The 23,229-nt window shown below is 42.1% G+C and overlaps 1 protein-coding gene and 1 pseudogene across 1 annotated transcript in view; both read left to right on the forward strand.

The window, feature by feature from the left end:
- FBXO36 (F-box protein 36) overlaps positions 1–23,229 on the forward strand; it is a 107,036-nt gene that overhangs the window by 73,007 nt on the left and 10,800 nt on the right. The window contains exon 3 of the mRNA XM_055090427.1: positions 13,052–13,224. Within this exon, the coding sequence (XP_054946402.1) occupies positions 13,052–13,224 (173 nt within the window). The remainder of the gene's footprint in view (positions 1–13,051; positions 13,225–23,229) is intronic.
- LOC114484681 (lymphocyte antigen 6E-like) lies at positions 6,167–6,891 on the forward strand (annotated as a pseudogene).

Here is a 23,229-nt window from a genome sequence, read left to right on the forward strand (position 1 = left end):
AAATTCTAGCTATTACAAGTTTTTAAAAATTTTTAATTTTTTTAATTTTTGGGGCTGTGTTTGGTCTTCGGGCTTTCTCTAGTTGCAGCGAGCGGGGGCTACTCTTCATTGCGGTGCGCACGCAGGGTCTTCGTTGAGGCATGCGGAATCTTTCATTGCAGTGAGGGCTCTTCGCTGCGGTGTGCGGGCTTCTCTCTAGTTGTGGCGTGCGGGTTTTTTTCTCTCTCTAGTTGTGGTGCGCAGGCTCCAGGGTGCATGGGCTCTGTAGTTTGCAGCACGCGGCTCTCTCACTGAGGTGCGCAAGCTCAGTAGTGGTGGTGCATGGGTTTGGTTGCCCCACGCATGTGGGATCTTAGTTCCCTGACCAGGGATTGAACCCGAGTCCCCTGCATTGGAAGGCGGATTTTTCACCACTGGACCACCAGGGAAGTCCCTGGGCAAATTATTTAATCAGTTTGGATCTCAGTTTCCTCAACGGTCGATAATGGAAATAATAATAACATCTACCTCATAGGGTCCTTATGAAGATTAATTGAATGAGGTGCTTAGAATTTGCCTAGCATATGATAAGAACTCAGTCAATTCTAGCTATTACAAGTTTTTTAAAATTTTTAATTTTTTTAATTTTGGGGGCTGTGTTTGGTCTTCGGGCTTTCTCTAGTTGCAGCGAGCGGGGGCTACTCTTCATTGCGGTGCGCAGTCTTCTCATTGAGATGGCTTCTCTTGTTGTGGAGCACGGGCTCTAGGCCCCCAGACTTCAGTAGTTGCAGCACACGGGCTCGTTAGTTGTGACTCACGGGCTCTAGAGTGCAGGCTCAGTAGTTGCGGCTCACGGGCTTAGTTGCTCCACGGCATGTGGGATCTTCCCAGACCAGGGCTTGAACCCACGTCCCCTGCATTGGCAGGAGGATTCTTGACCACTGCGCCACCAGGGAAGTCCTTAATGGGCATTTTCAAAAGCATTTAGATACATTCTGGGACATGTTTATCTTTGCACAATTATGTGAGAACGTCAATAGCATAGATTCTTAGTTGTAGAATTGCTAGGTCCAAAGATATTTACAATATAAATTTTGATAGGTACGGAGTATATTATTTTGAGGGGTGAATTCTTGAAAACCTTGTGTAAGTCAAGGTTAACTTGACAAAGATGGTATTTCTGTTAACCAACTTGAGTAGCACTGTCAAGGATGTAGCACAAATGCCATCTACAACTCATTTGACCTCTGTAATTATGCCAACTTTATAATTATGCTATTTTTGAAAGAATTTTAAATTGAGTGATTTACATTATTTCCATGTTTGTTCATAAAATGAGACTTCATTAATATTTTGATGTAGCCATATTTCAATTCTGAGTAACTGACAACTTAAATAAGATGCCAGTCACTTTGCTATACTCACAAATTGCTCTCCCAAAAAGTGTGTATTAAATATTAAAGTACTGAATATTAATATAACCATCCAACAGGATATAGGAGTTTTCTTACACCTTTGCCATCATTAATTAGATATTGTTACTCTTTTTAATCTGTTCCAGTCTGATGGTGAAAATAGTATCATGTTTAATTAGCATTTTCCTGAAAACTAGTAAAAATCCCATCATGTTTAATTGCCATTTATATTCTTTTTGTAATTTGCCTGGTTATACTCTTTGCCCATTTGTCTACGAAGTTTGAATTTTTTCTCTGAGACCTTTAAAAATCTGAGAAAACATCTATAGATATTTCCCCCCTAAGCTAAATCGATTGGAACAACCAGAAAATTAGCTATCGGAAATATGTTTTAAAATTTAATTTATGGCAAAAATGTGCCCATATAAACTTAATTGAAAGTGCTCACTCATGGACTGAGGTTGAATCCAACCTAAAAATAAGTTGTTTTCCAACTTATATCCATTTTATAAGTTATTGTCCATTTTTAACTTGGTTGCTTAGATCTTCAATGAGTTATAAGTGGTGGTTAGGTATATAGGCCAATCCACAAAAATCTCTGTGATAAAACCAAATGACCTCAACAACCATATTTTCTGAACCAAATGGCAAAGTTTTTTTTATTTCTGCTATTGCATATGAAAGGAAATGTGGGAGGTACGGTTTACATGTCAAAGAATTGAAATTTCCATGAATGTTTAGATGATTTATTGGGAGAATGGGACAATGTTTGAAATGGGGACTATAATGGAAAATTGATATTATTAATAAATACTAATATCCTGAAATATTGGCCTGAGTTATAGATCCTAGGAATATTGGTATGCCAGGAATCAGAAAGTGGGAAAGAATGGTCCTTACCTTCCTCCCAAATTTGGCTGGTCGCATGCCATGGATCCATAATCCATTTTCTCTAGGTCCTTTCTTGAGGCCCATATCTCAACCTTTGACCTGGGATTTCATTTTCTCATGCTTAGCTACCATCTCTTAGTCTATTCTTCTTCTTCTCTTTGCTCTCCCTAACCAGCTGCTCCTTATCTTCAGCCTGAATCTCTAGAATTTCTAGAGACCTGGGGTCAGGTTCTATGGGTGGAGGGTTAGGTGGGAGGGGGGCAGAAGCATGGGAGCCTGCTCTGGGCTACAGAGCAGGGAAGAAAGATCTAAGTAAGGCTCTCATATTTTATCATTTTTTATTAACTTTTGAGATATGAAAAAAAACCCCACAAATAAATGCATGTAGTAAAATAAAAGATGAATCAGTTTAAAAAGGATAGGTATAGACCACCAGAGGGCAGACAGCAGAAGCAAAAAGAATTAAAATCCTGCAGCCTGTGAAACAAAAACCACATTCACAGAAAGACAAGATGAAAAGGCAGAGGGCTGTGTACCAGATGAAGGAACAAGATAAAACCCCAGAAAAACAACTAAATGAAGTGGAGATAGGAAACCTTCCAGAAAAAGAATTCAGAATAATGATAGTGAAGATGATCCAGGACCTAGGAAAAAGAATGGAGGCAAAGATCGAGAAGATGCAAGAAATGTTTAACGAAGACCAGAAGAATTAAAGAACAATCACCTAGAAGAATTAAAGAACAAACACACAGAGATGAACAATACAATAACTGAAATGAAAAATACACTAGAAGGAATCAATAGCAGAATAACCGAGGCAGAAGAATGGAGAAGTGACCTGGAAGACACAATGGTGGAATTCACTGCCGCAGAACAGGATAAAGAAAAAAGAATGAAAAGAAATGAAGACAGCCTAAGAGACTTCTGGGACAACATTAAATGCAACAACATTTGCATTAGAGGGGTCCCAGAAGGAGAAGAGAGAGAGAAAGGACCCGAGAAAATATTTGAAGAGATTATAGTCGAAAACTTCCCTGACATGGGAAAGGAAGTAGCCACCCAAGTCCAGGGAATGCAGAGAGTCCCAGGCAGGATAAACCCAAGGAGAAACATGCCAAGACACATAGTAATCAAACTGACAAAAATTAAAGGCAAAGAAAAATTAATGAAAGCAAAAAGGGAAAAATCACAAATAACATACAAGGGAACTCTCATAAGGTTAACAGCTGATTTCTCAGCAGAAACTCTATAAGCCAGAAGGGAGTGGCATGATATATTTAGAGTGATGAAAGGGAAGAACCTACAACCAAGATTACTCTAGCCGGCAAGGATCTCCTTCAGATTCAATGGAGAAATCAAAAGGTTTACAGACAAGCAAAAGCTAACAGAATTCAGCACCACCAAACCAGCTCTACAACAAATGCTAAAGGAACTTCTCTAAGTGGGAAACACGAGTGAAGAAAAGGACCTACAAAAACAACCCCATAACAATTAAGACAATGGCAATAGGAACATACATATCGATAATTACCTTAAACGTGAATGGATTAAATGCTCCAGCCAAAAGAATTTCTCTAAGTGGGAAACACAAGAGAAGAAAAGTACCTATGAAAACAAACCCCCCCAAATTAAGAAAATGGTAATAGGAACATACATATCGATCATTACCTTAAATGTGAATGGATTAAATGCTCCAACCAAAAGACATAGGCTTGCTGAAAGGATACAAAAACAAGACCCATCTATATGCTGTCTACAAGAGACGCACTTGAGACCTAGGGACACATACAGACTGAAAGTGAGGGTATGGAAAAAGATATTCCATGCAAATGGAAATCAAAAGAAAGCTGGAGTAGCAATACTCATATCCAATAAAATAGACTTTAAAATAAAGAATGTTACAAGGAACAAGGAAGGACACTACATAATGATCAAGGGATCAATCCAAGAAGAAGATATAACAATTATATATGCACCCAACATAGGAGCACCTCAATACATAAGGCAACTGCTAACAGCTATAAAATAGGGAATTGACAGTAACACAATAATAGTGGGGGACTTTAACACCTCACTTACACCAATGGACAGATCATCCAAACAAAAAATTAATAAGGTAACACAAGCTTTAAATAACACAATAGACCAGATAGATTTAATTGATATGTATAGGACATTCCATCCCAAAACAGCAGATTACACTTTCTTCTCAAGTGCATACGGAACATTCTCCAGGATAGATCACATCTTGGGTCACAAATCAAGCCTCAGTAAATTTAAGAAAATTGAAATCATATCAAGCATCTTTTCTGACCACAGCGCTTTGAGGTTAGAAATCAATTACAGGGAAAAAAATGTAAAAAACACAAACACATGGAGGCTAAACAATATGTTACTAAACAACCAAGAGATCACTGAAGAAATCAAAGAGGAAATCAAAAAATACCTAGAGACAAATGACAACGGAAAGACGATGATCCAAAACCTATGGGATGCAGCAAAAGCAGTTCTAAGAGGGAATTTTATAGCAATATAAGCCTATCTCAAGAAACAAGAAAAATCTCAAATAAACAATCTAACCTTACACCTAAAGGAACTAGAGACAGAAGAACAAACAAAGCCCAAAGTTAGTAGAAGGAAAGAAATCATAAAGATCAGAGCAGAAATAAATGAAATAGAAACAAAGAAAACAATAACAAAGATCAATAAAACTAAAAGCTGGTCTTTGAGGAGATAAACAAAATTGATAAACCATTAGCCAGACTCATCAAGAAAAAGAGGGAGAGGACTCAAATCAATAAAATTAGAAATGAAAAAAAAAAAAAAGATAGGTATAGGATAAAAACAAGTTTCCTTCTGATCCCATGTTCCCATTCCCATGACAACCATCATTAACACTTTCATATATATCCTCTGAGAAATGGTCTATGCATATATACAAAATATGTTAACACAAAAAGAAGAATCTTATACATTATGTTCTATACCTTTCTCTTTAAAAGTTTTTAAATTCAGAAGTATCTTAAACCCACATAAAAGAACAGAAGATAATATTATAGATACCCAGCACCACTAACATAAGATTTTAAAATTTGTCACGTTTACTTCATTTTATTCAAATTATAAAATATGTTGGTGTTGATAATGGTAATTTGTGCTTTCTCTCTTTTCTTGATCAATCTTGTTAGGGGTTTATTTATTTTTTATTTAGTTTTTGAAAGAACTATATTTTAGCTGTGTTTATTTTCTCTGTTTTTATTATTGGTTTGTGTTCATACCTGTATTATTTCCTTCTTCCTACTTTTCTTAGGTCTGATTCGTTGTTCTTTTCTTAGCTGCTTGAGATGAAAGCTTATTGTTTTCAGCTATTTTTTCCCCTAAATCTCCCATAAGTGCTACTATAGCTACATTAGATAAGTTTTGATAAGTTGCGTCTTTATTCTCATTCAGTTTAAAATATTTTCAAAGTTCCATTTTGATTTCTTCTTTGATCCATAGATTATTTAGAAACATTTTACTTGAGTTCCAAGTAGCTGGGAATTTTTTGGTTATATATTTTTTCTTGATGTCTAGCTTAATTGCATGTGATCAGAAAATCTACTCTGAATGGTTTTAATTTTTTTGAATTGTTTTAATTTTTGTCATCCTTTCTCAGGGCCATAAGAATCTTCTCTTTATTATCCCAGTTTTAATATACATGCCGTTGAAGTGAGCACCGTATTTACTTAATGTCTTTTAAAAGCATTTAAAAATTACATACAATATATACTCAAATTTCTGCCCCTCACCTATTTTTCCTCTATTCCCTTCTACTAACTGTTCTGAAATTGGTATCATTGCCAAGCATATTTTATTTTACAGAGTCACAAATACACAAATAATATATACTGGGGAGTGCGGGCTGCACTTGGGCTCGAGGGCAGGCTTGACTGCACGGCCGGGCCGGGGACCTGTGTCCGCCGGTGAGCAGGGCTGACTTCTTCGGCTTCGTGAGACCCCAGGCTTCGTGAGACCCCAGGCGGGAAGCCAGTCCCCTCCTGAATGAAGGTCTTCCTGCCGGTCCTGCTGGCTGCCCTCCTGGGTGTGGAGCGAGCCCACTCCCTGGTGTGCTTCCCTTGCGTGAATAAGAACAGCAACTGGTACTGCCTGAAGCCCACCGTCCACTCCGATATGGACAGCTACTGTGCGACTATCTCTGCATCTGCTGGCATCGGGAATGTGTGGACTTTGGCTACACCCTGAACAAGCGCTGCTCCTGGATCTGCCCCATCCCGAGCGTCAGTGTCGGTGTGGCGAACGTGGGCACCCACTGCTGCCAGAGCTTCCTGTGCAACGTCAATGTGCCGACAGTGGGCTGCGGGCCAGCGCCACTGTGCTGGGCCTCGGGCTCCCGCTCAGCCTGCTGTCGGCTCTGCTGCGATTTGGCCTCTGACCGCCGGGACCCTGTGCCCGGCCCAGACTCCCAAAGCTCAGGAAGGAAGGAAAGCCCAGCCCCTCCCAGACCCAAGAGGATCTCGAAGCCTCCTCCTCTGATTCCTCACCCTGCTGATCCCACCCTCTAGGCCCTGGGTCCCCCTAGGCAGGCCTGCCCCATGCACCCACACACCTGCCAGCTACCCTTACTTCCCGGTCAGCCTTCCAGGGGGAACCTGGGAATGGAGCCCGAGGGTCCCAGAGTCAGAACCGCGTCCTAGGGACATGCTGGGAGGGGCACCTGGTCCCAGGCCTGACCCTGTCCAGGCCCTGTCCGCCCGCAGGTGCAGAAGATGTTCTGTGTGGACAGGCGTGTGGTCCGTGTGCCCTGCTGGGCATGGGTGAGTGTGTGGCCAGGTCTCGGCCTGTGTCGGGGGGAGAGGATGGGAGTAAGCGTCAGGAGTCCAGCATCCGCAGCCCCCAGAGCCCCAAGTGCCAGCACAGAGCCCCTTTCCCCTGGCATCTCTGCACACCACATTTCACTCACTTCAAGGGCAGCCTTTGGGAAGACAGGCCTTCCACTGTCCCCAGGTCTAGGCTGCTGACCCAGAAATCTGCTCCCAGCCCGAAATGCAGCTGCTCTCGGGCCCCCTCCCTCCACCGCCACACTGGAGCCCTGCTGCTACTTCCGTGCCTCAAATAAACACAGATGTTCCCCCCCCAAAAATAATAATATATATTACTTTTATATATTTAAAATTTTACATAAATGGTATACTGTATGGTTTTTCAAGTTTGTTTTATCATTGAACACTGTTTTTGAAATTTATCCATGTTGATATATGTATATCTAGTTCATGCATTTCAATGGCTTATGGTGTTCTAGATTACAAACCATAGTTCAATCATCTCCCCTACTGAGGGTAGTTAGGTGGTTTCCACTTTTTTGCAATAATAAATCTTCACTTATCCTTGTGCAATGTGTGAGCATTTCTCTAAGTCAGGCATGTAGCGGTGTTTGTTGAGTTGTAGGATATGCGCCTCTTCAAGTTTACTAGGTATTGACAGTCTGCTCTCCAAATGAGTTAAATCAATTTATATTCCCATTGGCATTTTATGAGGGAGATGCTATTTTCCCACATTCTCACCAACATTTACTGTAATCAAAGATACATGTTATTCTTTGCCAAACTGGGTATGTAAATTCCCTGATTAGTCATGAGGTCGAATACCTTTCTTATATTTATTGACCAATTTCCTTCTGAGAATTTCTAATTCATCTTCTTTGTCTGTTTCTTGTATTTGGCTGTTTACCTTCTTTGTGTTGATTGTAGAAACTTTTTCTTATTTTGAGTACCAATTCTTTGGTTTGGTTATATGTGCTACAGATATTTCACCAAGTTTTGGGTTTATCTTTTTACATTGTTTATGAGTTTTTACCCATATAGAAGTTTACAATTTTAATGGCGTTCAAATTTGTCAGTCTTTTAATATATGGCTTGTACTTTTGTGTTTTGTTTAAGAAATCTTTCCCTACCCTGCTTTTATAAGGATGTACTCCTATGTTTTTAATTCTAAATATTTTATGACTTGTTTGTCATATTTGGTCTTTAACTTATTCTCAAGTTTGTTTTTGGTTATGATGAGATGAAATGTTATAATTTCTTTTCCTGTATGGTCTGTCAATATTCCCAGCACCATTTATAGGATAGTTTTTTTTGTTTTTTTTTTTCTTTTTCTTGCGGTATGCAGGCCTCTCACTGTTGTGGCCTCTCCCGTTGCGGAGCACAGGCTCCGGACGCGCAGGCTCAGCGGCCATGGCTCATGGGCCCAGCCGCTCCGCGGCATGTGGGATCTTCCCGGACCGGGGCATGAACCCGTGTCCCCTGCATCGGCAGGCAGACTCTCAACCACTGCGCCACCAGGGAAGCCCCTTGACTGCTGTTTTGATTTGCCTTGTTTTGACACCTCCTCTAAAGTTTGTTATTTAAAACATGTTTTATACAGTAGTAGTTGTTTATATTTGCCTATGTTTACTACCATTTCTTTCATCTTCATTGCTTCTGAAATTCTAGTCTTTCCTTCTGGGCAAATTTCTTTCTTCCTGAAGTATATCTTTAAGTATTTCAGGATCTCATCATGTAAATTGGGTCCATATGTGGCTAGGGCTCCTCAGGTGTAATGCCTTAAGTACAGCTCCTCAAGGATGGTTCCTTTAGATCTGAAGCCAGTGACAGGTTTTCTGTCCCCTCTCCCCCAACATATCACTGTGGGACAGGCATGAGAGAATCACTATATACGTTGCTCTTGAAACAGTGGGGAAATGATAGCTCCATGGGAATCATTGGTCCACAGAAATTCTGAAATCCAGCAGGGCACAGGTTATTAGTTCTTGATTAGAGCTCAAAACCTATCACTAGACTCTTTATGGTTTTTGGCTTCCCCTCTGGACTCTTGATTGCATCATCTGATTCATCTTTCCTTTTTGGCAAAAGGGAGCCCATGTTTGCAGGTGTAGTTTTCTCAGCCTACCTCCTGCCTGTAGGAGTTTGGGGGTCCAGAGTCATCTTTTCCTTTCGTACTACCTCTGAACCCTTTCAGTTCAAGCTGGCAGTCAGTGTTCCTGCTGATATAATTCTCTTAAAAACTTTATGTGTTGTCTATTATTCTTATTGGGGTTCACTCCATTAGACAAAACCACACCTACACATCTTTTTGCGATAAGCCCTTCTTTACTTTGGGTTTCTGTCCTTGACTCCTGAGTGACCATACCCTTAAGCTTCTTGGAAGTGCTACAGTATCACTGAATGGTTCTTAACAAAGCATTTTCCAGCCACACTCTCAGCATCATCTTTATACCATGTTTTCTTGACGCTGCTCTGGATTTGATCTTTGCCTGGGAGTCATTTCTTAACTTTAGCGTTGCTTGCCATCTGAAGAGGCAGAGAAGGTTCAAAACCAGCAAATCCTGGCTCCTTTTTAAGAGAACTTCCTTCAGCTTATCCCATTTTGCTCACATTTTTACTTTAAGCAGCAAGAAGAAATCAGGCCACATGTTCAACAACTCTGCTTGGAAATCTTCTCAGCCAAGTCACACACCCACCAGGAATATTTCCTACTTTCCATATTACAGCAGGCAATAATATTGCTAAACTTTCTGCCACTACATAGCAAGGATTCCCTTTCCTCCAGTTTTCTTCCACCTTTCTCCAGTTTTTTAATAATATTTTCCTCACTTTTCTTTAAGCCCTCACGTGTAAAGCCTCGTTAGAGTCCATCAGGCTTTTATTAACAGATATAATTTACTTACTGAAGGCTTTTCAGACTTTCACTAACACTCTCCTCAAGCTCATTCAAATCTCCACGTCCTTTCCAATTTCAATGCCATTCCCACATTCTGGGTTTCCACCGTGGTACCACAACACTTGCAGGTACCTAAATCTTTATTGTCTATCGTTGTGTAACAAATTACCCCCAAACCCAATGGCTTAAAACAATAATAAATGTTTATTAACTCAGAGAGTTGGGTCAGGAATTTGGGAGCAGCTTTTACCCCAGCTGTTCTGATCCAAGATCTCACATGATGTTGCCTGGGACCCCAGTCAACTGAAGGCTTGGTTGGAGCTGGAGGATCCAGTTTCATGATGGCTCACACACCTGGCTGGTTCAATTTCCTTCCCCATGGACCTCTCCATGGTGCTGCAGAGTAGTGTTAGGACATGGCAGTTGGCTTCTCCCAGAGCGAGTGATCCAAGACAGCAAGACAGAAGCCCCAAAGTCTTTTGTGACCTAGTCCTGGGGTATTTTTGCAATATCCTATTGGTTACACAGGTCAGCCCTAATTCAGTGTGGGCTGGGAACACACAGGGACATGAATCCAAGAGTAGAGAATCAGGAGCTCTCTTGGAGGCTGGCTGCCACATAATCCAACACAAAAGAGCTGATTTTACTTTTCAAAATGGAGTTTGTTTTAACACTGTTTTCCTTATTTTATTTATTTATTTATTTTATTTTTGGCTGCTTTGAGTCTTCGTTGCTGCACGTGGGCCCTTTCTAGTTGTGGCGAGCGGGGGCCGCTCTTCCCCGAGGTGCGGGTGCCTCTCATTGCAGTGGCCTCTCCTGCTGCAGAGCACAGGCTGTAGGCGCAGGCTCAGTAGTTGTGGCGCAGGGGCTCAGCCGCTCTGCAGAATGCAGGATCCTCGCAGACCAGGGATCGAACCCGTGTCTCCTGCATTGGCAGGTGGATTCTTAACCACTGCACCACCAGGGAAGTCCCTGTTTTCCTTATTTTAAAAGAAACAGATGTGGGAATTCCCTGGTGGTCCAGCGGTTAGGACTTGGGGCTCTCACTGCTGGGGCCCTGGGTTCCATCCCTGGTTTGGGATGTAGATGTTGGTTACATAAAAAACACAAACAAGCAAAAAAATTTTTTTCTAAGGACCCCAATACCTATACACTTTGAAACTATCATGTTACATACTTAGGTATATGTGTCCTTTTATAATTTTAAATTTAACATTTAAAAGACTTTATTGGTAGAGACTTTTTTTTTTTTTTTTTTTTGTCTGCATGGCCTGTGGGATCTTAGTTCCCCAGCCAGGGGTTGAACCTGGGCCCTCAGCAGTGAAAGCACAGAGTCCTAACTGGACTGCCAGGGACTTTCTAAAGTACATCTGAACATGCTTTGAGTATGCTTTCCTGGAATTTTAAAATGTTGAAACATCTACAATTATTTTAAGGAAATTTTATTGTACTAAGGGTTTTGTTTTGTTTTGTTTTTCCAATAAACAAGCGCTGCTTTTTCTTCTTATCCTGCTGGTGAGTCAAGGGTTCTATCTAACCCTTTTAGGTTGAGTTTTTGAAGGGCTATTTCCCCCCCCCAAGAAAACCTTTGTACTTTAGAAATGCTTTGAATTGGAAGCACTTGGAATTTAGAAGCAAATAAAACCCTTAATGCCTCTAGAAAGCTGGACTAACCAGTTTTGGAGAGAAATCTTATATGGCCGGCTCTTCCAAGTTAGCACAATTAGAGCTTTTACATAAACATAGCCCACACCTTACATCCATTTTGAGATTGGAGATCCATCTACCTTTAGGATCACCGATCTGCCTGCTTCTGCAGGGAGCTGGGTATTCTTGACAGCTCCATCCCACTTGCCCTAGAAGGAGTGTTCCAGGTTGGGAAGGAAGGTGGTGCCCAAATCTTGGACAGTTAGTTCACTGTAGAGAGTGCACTCTCTCTGTTCTAAGAGAAGTTCTCCGGAAAAGCTAGATATAGTGGTGCTTTCAGAGGCAGAAGTGGAAAAATGAGCTTCAAGAGACTAAGAAAGTCCCAGCTTTGGGACCACCGGAATCCACAGGCATACTCCATTATAACCCCATTTTCCTTTCTCATAAAAAGAGGGAGCCTTCCTCCCTTCTTTCTTTCCTTCCTTCCTTTCATCCATTTATCCTAGATTTTAAAAAATTACATGGTAATATATTACAGAAAGGTTACAAAATACAGGTAAGCAAAAGGAAGAAAGTAAAAACTACCACCTGGATTTAATCACTGTTATAATCTGAATATGTATCCTTCCAAACATGTTTTATTATTTATTAGCCATTTCTTAGTTATTCAGAGAGCTGGGGTAGAAAAAAACAAACAAAAACCCAACCCTGTTTTCTCCTACATTAAACACGTTTGGGTAGATCATAGTGTTGGTTGATTCTTTGTGAACTATTTCCTATTTTGGAAATAACTGAAAAGATAGGAAAAACAATAGGCAAAAGTTGACACAATTTTCACGAAATATGCCTCTATTTTTTTCTTTGCCTCTTTCTATTCTTTTTTTATTGTGTAAAGATGGGAATGAAAGAAGGTCAAGAAGAAGGAAGGAAGTTTCATAGAGAAACAATGTATAACAATAAGATAACAAAAGTCAATTAAAATCAAGAGATATTAATGTTTCACACCAATTTGGGGAAGGGGGGGAGGGGTAGGAAACAAATGACATGGACCAGCATCTTTGCCCAGTCATGGAGATTGGAGAGGTTGAAGATGAGGATGACACTGAGACTAGTTAAGTCAGTTGTCTGGACTGGAATTTGACGCAGTCCATCACTGTGTTAAACAGTGAGTATACCTAACAGATTGTGATCTCAGGGCAAGGACAGCTGTTGGAAATACATGCCTCGTAAATACATGCCATTGGTCCCAAAGGCAGCTTGGTGAAAGCAAGAATGACTCAGCAAAATCTAACATCGCTCTCAGGGGGAAAATGCCCCAAAGCTTGTCTTACTGATAATGATCATAGTTTTTATGTGACTACACATGATAACTGTGTTGTTTTGTTGGCTTCTTTGAATTACAGTTCAAATTGCCTTAATATTTGGTGCAAGAATATTAGACTATGTCTTCAATTTATGCGAAGGTAAATTTGACTTCCTTGAATGGCTCTCAGACGATTTGCTCCTGAGTATCCTTTCTTATCTGGATCTTGAAGACATTGCCAGGCTTTCTCAAACATCACGCAGGTTTGCAAAGGTAACAGTCAAATTATTTTGGGTCTGTATAGGATTTTCCTTGTGCTTCCTCAAAGTTGTTTAATTTTGTTTCAAGTTTTTTTTTTTTTTTTTTAGTATAGAAGTGGTTTATTATTTGCATTTATTTCAGCAAGCTTTTGTTGAATACTTATTTTATGACAGGTGCTGTCCTAGGCACAGAGGCAACAGAGTTGAAAAGACATTATTCTTGCCCTCAAGGAAATTATAGTCTAATAGGAGAGAGCCATACAGGTACAAATCATCACAATGTAGTGTGAGCAATTGAACAAGGGAAGTGTGAACAAGGTACTAAGACAGTACAAGGTGATTTCCTCTGCCTGGCTTCACAGAAGTGGGTTATTTTTTCTGTGTTTTGAGGGGAAAATAGGAGTTCATCAGGTGGTCTGGCTAGCTAGGGGCATTGCAGGTCAAAGGGGCCTTCGAAGCCCAGGCAGAAACTCAGGCAGAGGCACGATGGCATCAAAGAAGAAGGAAGGAGGTGATTACTCCCCAGTCATTTCCATTTCTTCCAGTAAAAGCCCTTTTCTGAATTACCTATCTCCCACTATGGGTGATTCTGAGGCACTGTTCAGTGTAGTGCCCTGTTTTTCCCCATGCCTCAAACTCGCCAGATAGACTCTCTCGCTTTGAATCCTCCGCAGAAGGACACAGGAATGGAAAACACAGTTAGTGCTGATTTCAACCAATGTTAGGGCCTTGATGCAACTATTATTAGTTCCTCTCCCTAGATCCTGGAAGGTGCCTTGGTTCCTGCCCCTTCAGCTATTCCTTCAATTCTAGAGCCCTTTCATGTCCTAAACACACACATACTATCCTTCCGTTTAATCCCTTTTGGCTTAAGTTAATCAGAGTTGGAGTTTTCTGCTTGCAGCTGAAGAACTCTAACTCAGTATTTAGCTGTAATGTACCGGTGTTACCAACCAGGTAGCGTGAGCAATTCAACAAGGGAAGTGTGGACAAGGTACAAAGACTTGGTAGAAGGTACAGAGGTACAAGGTAGAAGGTCTTGGCCTTCCACAATCAATAGAAGTTGACTAGAGGCCAGACAAGAAATTCAGTCAAGGCTTTATTGGGGCCCCTGCTGCAGCAGGGGGCAGCGGAGAACAAGCAGCAGTTTCCCTTGTTTGCTGGCTCCCTGCGTTGGGGGCAAGCTTGTTCCTTACATGGGGTGAGGGTAGGGGTGTGTCCAGGGGTCAGGCTGGAGGGGTGGCTTAGGTGTTTTGCCCACCCCTTAGGTAGTGTTGTGTGCAGGGGGCATGCTCAGTACCCTGGTTTTGCTCCAGGCCCTTCAAAAGTGGCAGTTGAGTTTTTTTTTGGTCTCTTTGTATCTTTTGTCCACAATTTGTCCCAGCTGCACATGCATGCAGTTATTTTTAGTCCCATACAGTTTCTTTGTATTGGGTTGCTCAAGGAGAGGTGTGTCCAGGTGCAAGCATAGCAGCACTGTAGCAAAGGGTCCCAGCTCCCAGCAAGGGGTCCCAGGTCCCAGTCTGTCTCACCAGGGCAACGTCCATTTATACGAGAACCTGCAGCATCCCCCGAGATGATTCAAATCATAATCTTATTATCTAAAAAGTCAACATTTTTTTTCACAGTAATGCAATAAAATTCCTTGATTTTTATATATTAATTTTAAGTTTACAATCTGTATTACTTAATATACCCCTTTTGAGTATAAAAACATGTATACTTGATTTTCCCCCCTAAAATGGAGGGCCAGAAACAAGTATTATGAATATCATTGTACTGTATTTTTTCTGCCCTTTGAAAAAAAGGATTAAAGTTAAGATTTTGTACTTGCTGCTGCTAAGAAGCTGATTATTCATGCTTTAAACGAAGGAGGATTTTTGTTTGTTTGCTGTTTGGTTTTTTGTTTTTTAATTGATGTGTAATTGATCAACAACACTCTGTTAGTTCCAGGTGCATAGTATGACGATTTGCTATTTCTATATGTTACAAAATGATCATCACTGAAGGAGAGTTTTAAGTGAATAAAATATAGTAGTGGGAATGTATTAAAGGCTTCTGCCAGGGCCTGGGTTTGTCCTGAGAATAAATGGAAGGATTCGATAGGAAACGGCGGTGACTGCAGTGTCTTGTGAAATGGATTCCTTACTTGGAGATTCCTTACTTGGAGCAACTGGCTTCCCTCCGGGTTTTGCTCATTTCCACTTTCTACTCCTCTCCCTCTCAATGTCCTGCCATTATTTTAGCGCAATCTTGAAAATAGCCTCCATAATTTACCCGGCGCTCTAAAGTAAGGCTTTCCTAGGTTGCTGATTTCAGCCCTCAGAATCCTCGCAGAGCAGAATTATTCAAAGATGGAATATGATCCAAGGCTGCTGCTTTTTTCTTTCTGTGTAATATTAACCATTCATTTCTGTTGTTAGTCCAAATATTATATGTTCCATTTACATATTTTTCCCTTCATTTATAAACCACTTTCATGTACTGTTTTGCCCCCTTAGTTATTAAATTATTTTATTACGGAAGAGTCTTCTATTTCAAACTTTTGGGGGCACATTTATTAGCAAATTAACTGTATCCCTGTCCCACTTTTTCCTGTGGTCCCAGGGAGGGAGGTTTCCTTCCTGTTTAAGGCCAGTGCCACCTACCACCCAGCTCCAAGTTCCAACCCAAAGGATTTCAGGTTGTCACTTACCTCCTTTCTCTTCTGTGTGGTTGTTGTTATATATTTTTTCCTTTTTTTTTTTTTTTTTTTTTTTTTTCGCTATGCGGGGGCCTCTCTGTTGTGGCCTCTTTCTCTCTAGTTGTGGCATGCGGGCTCCAGGGCGCATGGGTTCTGTAGTTTGCGGCATGCAGGCTCTCCCGTTGAGGTGCACGAGCTCAGTAGTTGTGGTGCGCAGGCTTAGTTGCGCTGTGGCATGTGGGATCTTAGTTCCCTGACCAGGGATCAAACCCACATCCCCTGCATTGGAAGGTGGACCGCCATGGCTCACGGGCCCAGCCGCTCCGCGGCATGTGGGATCTTCCCGGACCGGGGCGCGAACCCGTGTCTCCTGCATCGGCAGGTAGACTCTCAACCACTGCGCCACCAGGGAAGCCCTATTTTTTACTTTTTATTTATAAATAATTTTAGATTTATAAAAGTGTTGTAAAGATAATACAGAGAGTTTGCATATACCCTTCACTCAGCTTCCCCTAATGCTAACATCTTACATAACCTGGGACATTTTATCAAAACTCAATGGTTAATGTTGCTACAATAATATTAACTAAAACACAGACTTGATTTGTATTTCATCAGTTTTTCCACTAATATCCTTTTGGTGTTTCAGGATCCATTCTGGGAAACTACGTTACATTTAGTGCCTATTTCTAAAGGTCTCTTTCAATTGGTTTTTCCTCTCTCGGTACACTGACTTTTCTTAAATCGATCTCATCCTTCAAAGAACAAAAACTCTCAACTCTATTCTTATTCAATCTCTTTCCTTCCCTGTTTGTGAAAATAAGGGTTTACATAGCAGTTCACACTCAGCAAACCAGCACCGTTCATCCTACTGAGATTTTATAATCTGTGATAAAATGGGAACAGTAAGGGTGATGTGAAGAGTTTGTCATCAAGCTAAATTCACTCCATTTAAATGACCATTCTTTTTTTTTTTTTTTTTTTGCGGTACGCGGGCCTCTCACTGCTGTGGCCTCTCCCGTTGCGGAGCACAGGCTCCGGACGCGCAGGCTCGGCGGCCATGGCTCACGGGCCTAGCTGCTCCGCGGCATGCGGGATCTTCCCGGACCGGGGCACGAACCCGTGTCACGTGCATCGGCAGGCGGACTCTCAACCATTGCGCTACCAGTGAAGCCCTAAATGACCATTCTTTAACAGAGGTTAGGCCTTCCTATTTGGGGGAGATTTTAAATGTCCCTTCTTTTATAAAATAGTGGTATTAAAATGTGATAATTTTAACAAATTATCCTTACTTGGCAAATTAAAAAGTCAGCAATCTTATTTTGGTTCTTAATTGTTGTTTTGTTTGATCTCTAAAAATTTTGCTGGTCTTACAACATCCAAAATTCGGGGAGCCACTGGCCTTTTGTCTGTCTACCCTTCATCTCTCATTTCCCCTCTCTCCATGCCTCCTAAATATCTCTGGCCTCATTCACAGTAACCTCTTGGTTGTCACATCCAAAGGGCAAGGTCTTCCACGTCCTGACCCATCTCTGCTTCCAGAATTCTCTGGCGGGTCCCTTCATGGCTGCCCTTTCACTGCTTCATTGGTAGCTCTTCCATGCAGGCTGAGCGTGGCCTTCCTAAAATGCACTCTGGTCATATCACTGCCCTGCTCAGTGACACTTAGTGATGTCCCATCATTTTCAGAATGAGATCCAAAGTCTTAGCTGGCACTTCAGGCCATGGTGCCCTGGCCCCAGCTCCTGCCCCCAGCCCCAGCCAGGTAGACTGCATGCAGCTGTTCCATGTGCTGGGCTCTCTGGGCCCCTTGGCCTTTGCTTATGCTGTTCCCTTTCGGAGGAATGGCTTCCCTTGTGACCCATCCCTCTTAACTCCTGAACGCTTCTCATTTGGGCTTTGTGTTGTATCCATTTTGTTTATATTTTTGAAAAAGAAAATCGATTTGCATTACAATAACCAGGTTGAAAATTCAAAAAAATTATATGTCTTTTAATGTGTAGTAAAAAGTAATTCTCCCTCCCATTCTTTTTATTATTATTATTTATTTATTTATTTTGGCTGCACCGGGTCTTAGTTGCAGCATGAGGGATCTTTAGTTGTTGCGGCATGCGAACTCTTAGGTGCAGCATGCATGTGGGATCTAGTTAGTTCCCTGACCAGGGATCAGATCCAGGCCCCCTGCATTGGGAGCATGGTGTCTTAGCCACTGGACCACCAGGGAAGTCCCTCCCTCTCATTCTTAATCCACATTCCTCTAATTCTCATCTCCAGCAGCAATTATATTACCAGTGTCTCATATGTCCTTCCAGAGAGAGTCTATGCACATATAAGTGTGTGTGTGATCATATATACATGTACACATACCCTTTTAAAAAGCATATGGTAGCATATTATATATTGTTCTCTGTCGGGTTTTTTTCTACTTCACAACATATTTTAGACACTCTTTTATGTCAGTACATATAAATCTTCAGTTTAGAAAAGTGCCCTAAGTTGTTATTATATGGACAAATCATAATTTTTTAAACTAGATCCTTACAGATAGACATTTAGGTTCTTTCCCCTCTGCTATTTGTAAATAACGCCCCAGACTATGGCTAGACTGGACTCCGCAGAATTGGGTCTGCCCTGGAAGCATAAAGACACAGGAGAGAGCCAGAGGGTGTAGGGACTCTGGGTGGATGGGGGCCTGAGCCTGGGGGAGCCCGTGGTGCTAGCCCACACCCAAGGATGGACGTTTCCACTTATCAAACTGAATGCCACCAGCCATCAGGGCCATCGGGCTGCTTGCCCTTGCTCTGATTCTATGTTGACCAAGCCATGGAGCCTCCAGGGATGAGCATCTGAAGGTCTCGTGGGTGGATGGTTATATTTCTCAGGGTAAAGAGGCAGCCTCTGGGAGCTTGGCTAATATAAGCACACCCCTGAAAGGTGGATCCCATGTCACAGTATACCAGAAAGTCACACCGAGGGCCAGCCCTGGGCTTGCAGCGAGCTCACTAAGGTAAGGCTGCCACGTAGAACCTTCCTGGGGAATGCTGAGGTCCAGAAGGGGGAGGGGCGATCGTGACTAGCAAATAAACGTATTCATCTTGGTAGTGACTCAGGAACAGGCCCCCTGAGGAAGAAAGTCTCTCCTCTGTCACATTGTGGCCTACAGAGAGACAAATTTTTCCTTATGTCTCCAAATTCCCTATGACTGTGATCGCCAAGTCTGGCCACGTAGGTGAGGCACCCAGGGAGCAGGTGAAAACAGGCCAGGCCCCGAGTCGGGTTGGGTAGGTCTTGGTGGACCCAGCGTCTGCATTGTCTTGCAACCCGATTCTAAGCGTCCAGGCCAAGGATTGGACCATTTGATATTAAAATTGTACAGACAAAATATCTCACGAGACTCTGAAAGGCTGGAAGCTTGGGATGGGGGTGGGGGTGTTGTTTTTCCATCTCCACTTGTGTACAGGCAGTGTGGATGTTTAAATCAGCTTGAGACCAGAGACCTGGGTTCTGTTCTTCGCTCAGCTACTCCCCACCGTGAGCCTTGGGCAGTCACACCCTTATCCCCTCTAAGCCTTAATTTCCACATTTGTAAAAGGAAAGTCTTTAAGCAGATAAACCCTAGGATACATTTCAACTTGAATGTAGTTTATGTGTGTTAAGTTCATGCACCACCTCCAGGGGGAGCTAAATCCACGATTGGCTGTGTTTTGGATCAAAGCAGCTGGAACCATAGTCAGGATGGGTACTTTGTCTTTTGCAACCTGGCATCTATCAAGCAAAAGAGCCCCAGGGTTTGGGAGTCCTAGATGGGGGTATTTTGTAAACCAACTTATAATACAAAACAAAACTGAATATTTTCATTGTAAAATATAATGAGTCATAAATGAAGTTACACTGGTGGAAATTTCAGCTCTCTTCTAAGAATTCCTTCCTTTCCTCCAAAACCTCATCATTTTCTTCCATAATCTCTGTTATATAAGATACACTGATATCCTGAAATGTATTGTGCTGGGAAAGGGGTAGTCACCTATACTAGTGTTACAGAGTTCAGAGTTTTAAAAGGAGGTTCAGATCTGTTTTATTTTTACTTACTTATTTATTTATTTTAAATTATCTTATTTTATTTTATTGCTTTCTTGGCCGCGTGGCATGGCATGCCGGATCTTAGTTCCCCGACAAGGGATCGAACCCATGCCCCCTGCATTGGGATCACGGAGTCTTAACACTGGACCGCCAGGGAAGTCCTGTTTTATTTTTTAATACTAAGACATTTTCTAAGCGTTTTCCTTTCTTGTTTATATTTAGAATATGTGGTAATCCGAGTAGAGAAACTGGACCTTGAAGGACTGTTGAAGATGGGATAAGATAATGAAGGACCTGCCTAACATCAAAATGTTTGGGGGGCTGTCATTATCAGAAGATTCAGCATTGCTGTTTAACTGTAACCTTCATGATGTGAATATAATGGTTTTTGCTTTTGATATTTACGCAGAAAGGATCTTAAACGATTATGCTTGATTATACTATTAATTTCTGTTTGAAATTCACTCTTTTCCCTTATTGGAATACATTTAGAGTAACATGAAGTATGAAAGTAACCACTACTGGCTGCTTTCTGCTCGAAAGTGAGTGTAATGGTGTCATGAAATAGAGATAACGCTGACATGTTTTTCACCTCCCCCAGAAAGGAGTCAGAACACGTGGGAGCAAAGTAGGACAGTGCCAAGGCCAGGCCAGGGATGGTGGGAATGTGATGCTTGGCTGTCTGGAATTGTGGGCAGGGTGGATAGTGGGCAGCTGGGTGTGGCCTGGTGGGCTGAAGTGATGGTCCACGGTGGGGGACATCACTTAGGGGCACAGTCAGGTCACTTTTAGACAGCTGTCGCATGGTGGCGGGGTTGTCCCAATCCAAGCACCTGGGGGGTGCTTCCGAGACTCCCAACTGTGGCACCTGAACTGGTCCCCCAGTGGCTAAGTGCCTGTGGGGCCTTTCTTCCCAGTGTCTTCCCAGAAATGGGTGAGGTAGCATCTATTCTGTCTCCCCTTCCTGCCCATTGATTACCTCTTTTCCATGTGCTTTATATATGTCATTCCTAATCCTCACAGCACTAAAAGTTTAGTATCATTTCCATATAATCATAATAAGTTCCATTTATTGAAGATCTACTATGTGCTAAGCACTGAATGTGCGTACTCCAGTGCAATCCTCAAACAGTGCCGTAAGATGGATGAGTAGAGATTCTCTTGTCCTGATTATCGAGGAGGGAACAGAGGCTCAGGTAAAGCACACAGATGGTGAACAGTGGAGCCAGGTGCCGTTCCCGGGCAGCCTTACTCCATGGCTGGTGTGGTTAAATCAGTTTATTCTCCTCCTCAGATGACCAAATGCAAGATCAGATGTGGAGACCAGGCTCGGAGCAATAAGTAGAATGCCCAGGATGACTTAATTATTAAGTGGCAGGGCCAGCGTTCAAATCAACTGGTCCCTGAAAAACATAAGGAAAAGGTTCTGTCTTTCATAAGATGGAGTTAAGTATGGGAATGTGTTTTTTCCCTCAGTTAGACTGGAGCTACAGCAGGTAGGTCCCACAATGACAGGCCATGGCTTTGAAAGTATTTTCTTCCTCAGGCCACGTGGAAGCATCCCATGAGCAGTAAGGCAGAAAAGGTCCTGCCCCCTCAGGACATGTCACAGTCTTCATTATCCTTATCTATATAATTGTGGTCGCTCAGATTCCTTTTTCATATATCTTTTAAATATTTGTCTATGAGTCATTTCTTTTTTTTATGTAAATTTATTTATTTATGTATTTTTGAATGCGTTGGGTCTGCGTTGCTGCCCGCGGGGTTTCTCTAGTTGCGGCGAGCAGGGGCTGCTCTTCGTTGCGGTGCGCGGGCTTCTCATTGCGGTGGCTTCTCTTGTTGCAGAGCATGGGCTCTAGGCGCGCAGGCTTCAGTAGTTGGGGCTCGCGGGCACTAGAGCACAGGCTCAGTAGCTGTGGCGCACGGTCTTAGTTGCTCCACGGCATGTGGGATCTTCCCGGCCCAGGGCTCGAACCTGTGTCCCCTGCATTGGCAGGTGGATTCTCAACCACTGCACCACCAGGGAAGCCTATGAGTCATTTCTAATGAGCCAAGTTTGCAACCATAAAATTTAAACTAACAGAAGGGATAAAGTCAGAAGATGGCTTGAGTCTATACCAGCTTATCATTTCACTGATGGAATTCCATAAAGGCGATTTCATTCTGAATGAGTTTCACTACAAGAAGGACCCCATCATTATCTTGTGGAGGATTCAAAGGTTGAATTTGATATTAAATATCAAATACTGGAAAAATTCAAAAGCTTTCCGTAATAGCTATATTAGGATAGACCAAGTTAGAAATTGTGACTTGGGATCACAAAGCACCCTAAAACTCCAGTGGCTTAGGACAGTAATAGCTGTTTGTTTCATTCATGATTCATTCTCACCGTGGGCTGATAGGAGGCTCTGCTCCACAATGTCTTTCAGCAACTCAGGCTATTAGAGACACCACCGTCTTGTAACTGAACCGTCTGAAGCTCGTGGTGTCCTTAGTCACTGTGGCAGAGAAGAGACAGCTGAGGTTCAAGCACTGTTTTGATTCAGCATTTCTACTAATAGTCCTTTGGCCAGAACGAATTATATGGCCCCACGTAACTGCGTGGCACAGGAAGATGTGGGAGAAGAGAGGGAAAACCTGGTTAGCGTCACTATCTCTGCCACAAACTGGAAATCCCGAACAAAGCAGTGTGTACATTAAGGTTCATATATATGAAGATAGTATCATAATAGTATTTTTTCTCAAATACAGTTACCTGCTTTAACATCTTCCGTACTAGAAAAAAGAGACCTTAATTTTTCATTTCTCCTCTTTTCTGTGTTTCTTGGGACTGTGTTTTCTGAACATGTGTCTGGCTTTAGAAACCAACTCAGAACCAAAGACTACACTATGCTTATAAGATACTTTTCCTGTAAAGAACTGAGTTTCTTACTCTCTTTCACCCTCTGAGATGTCTATTTTACGCCCTCTTCTCTCTCCCCAAGTCTCTGTATCCCACCTTCTTCCTCACTCTTAACTGATATTGTGGCTTCTTATTTCAATGAGAAACTAGAAGCAGTCATAACAGAATGGGCTCCTAGGCCACTCACCAGTTCTGCTGGTGCCTCGTTCTGCTTTACTTCCTGTTGCAGGTGATAAATTCTCCCTGTTATCATCCATGGCCACACCTCCACTTGTGGATTTCACTCCCCTCACCTATTCAACAACTTGGCTCAGCAGTTATCCCTCTTCACCATGCATCTCTGCGTCATCCAT

This window comes from Physeter macrocephalus, chromosome 2 (assembly GCF_002837175.3).
Source record: "Physeter macrocephalus isolate SW-GA chromosome 2, ASM283717v5, whole genome shotgun sequence".
NCBI lineage: Eukaryota > Metazoa > Chordata > Mammalia > Artiodactyla > Physeteridae > Physeter > Physeter macrocephalus.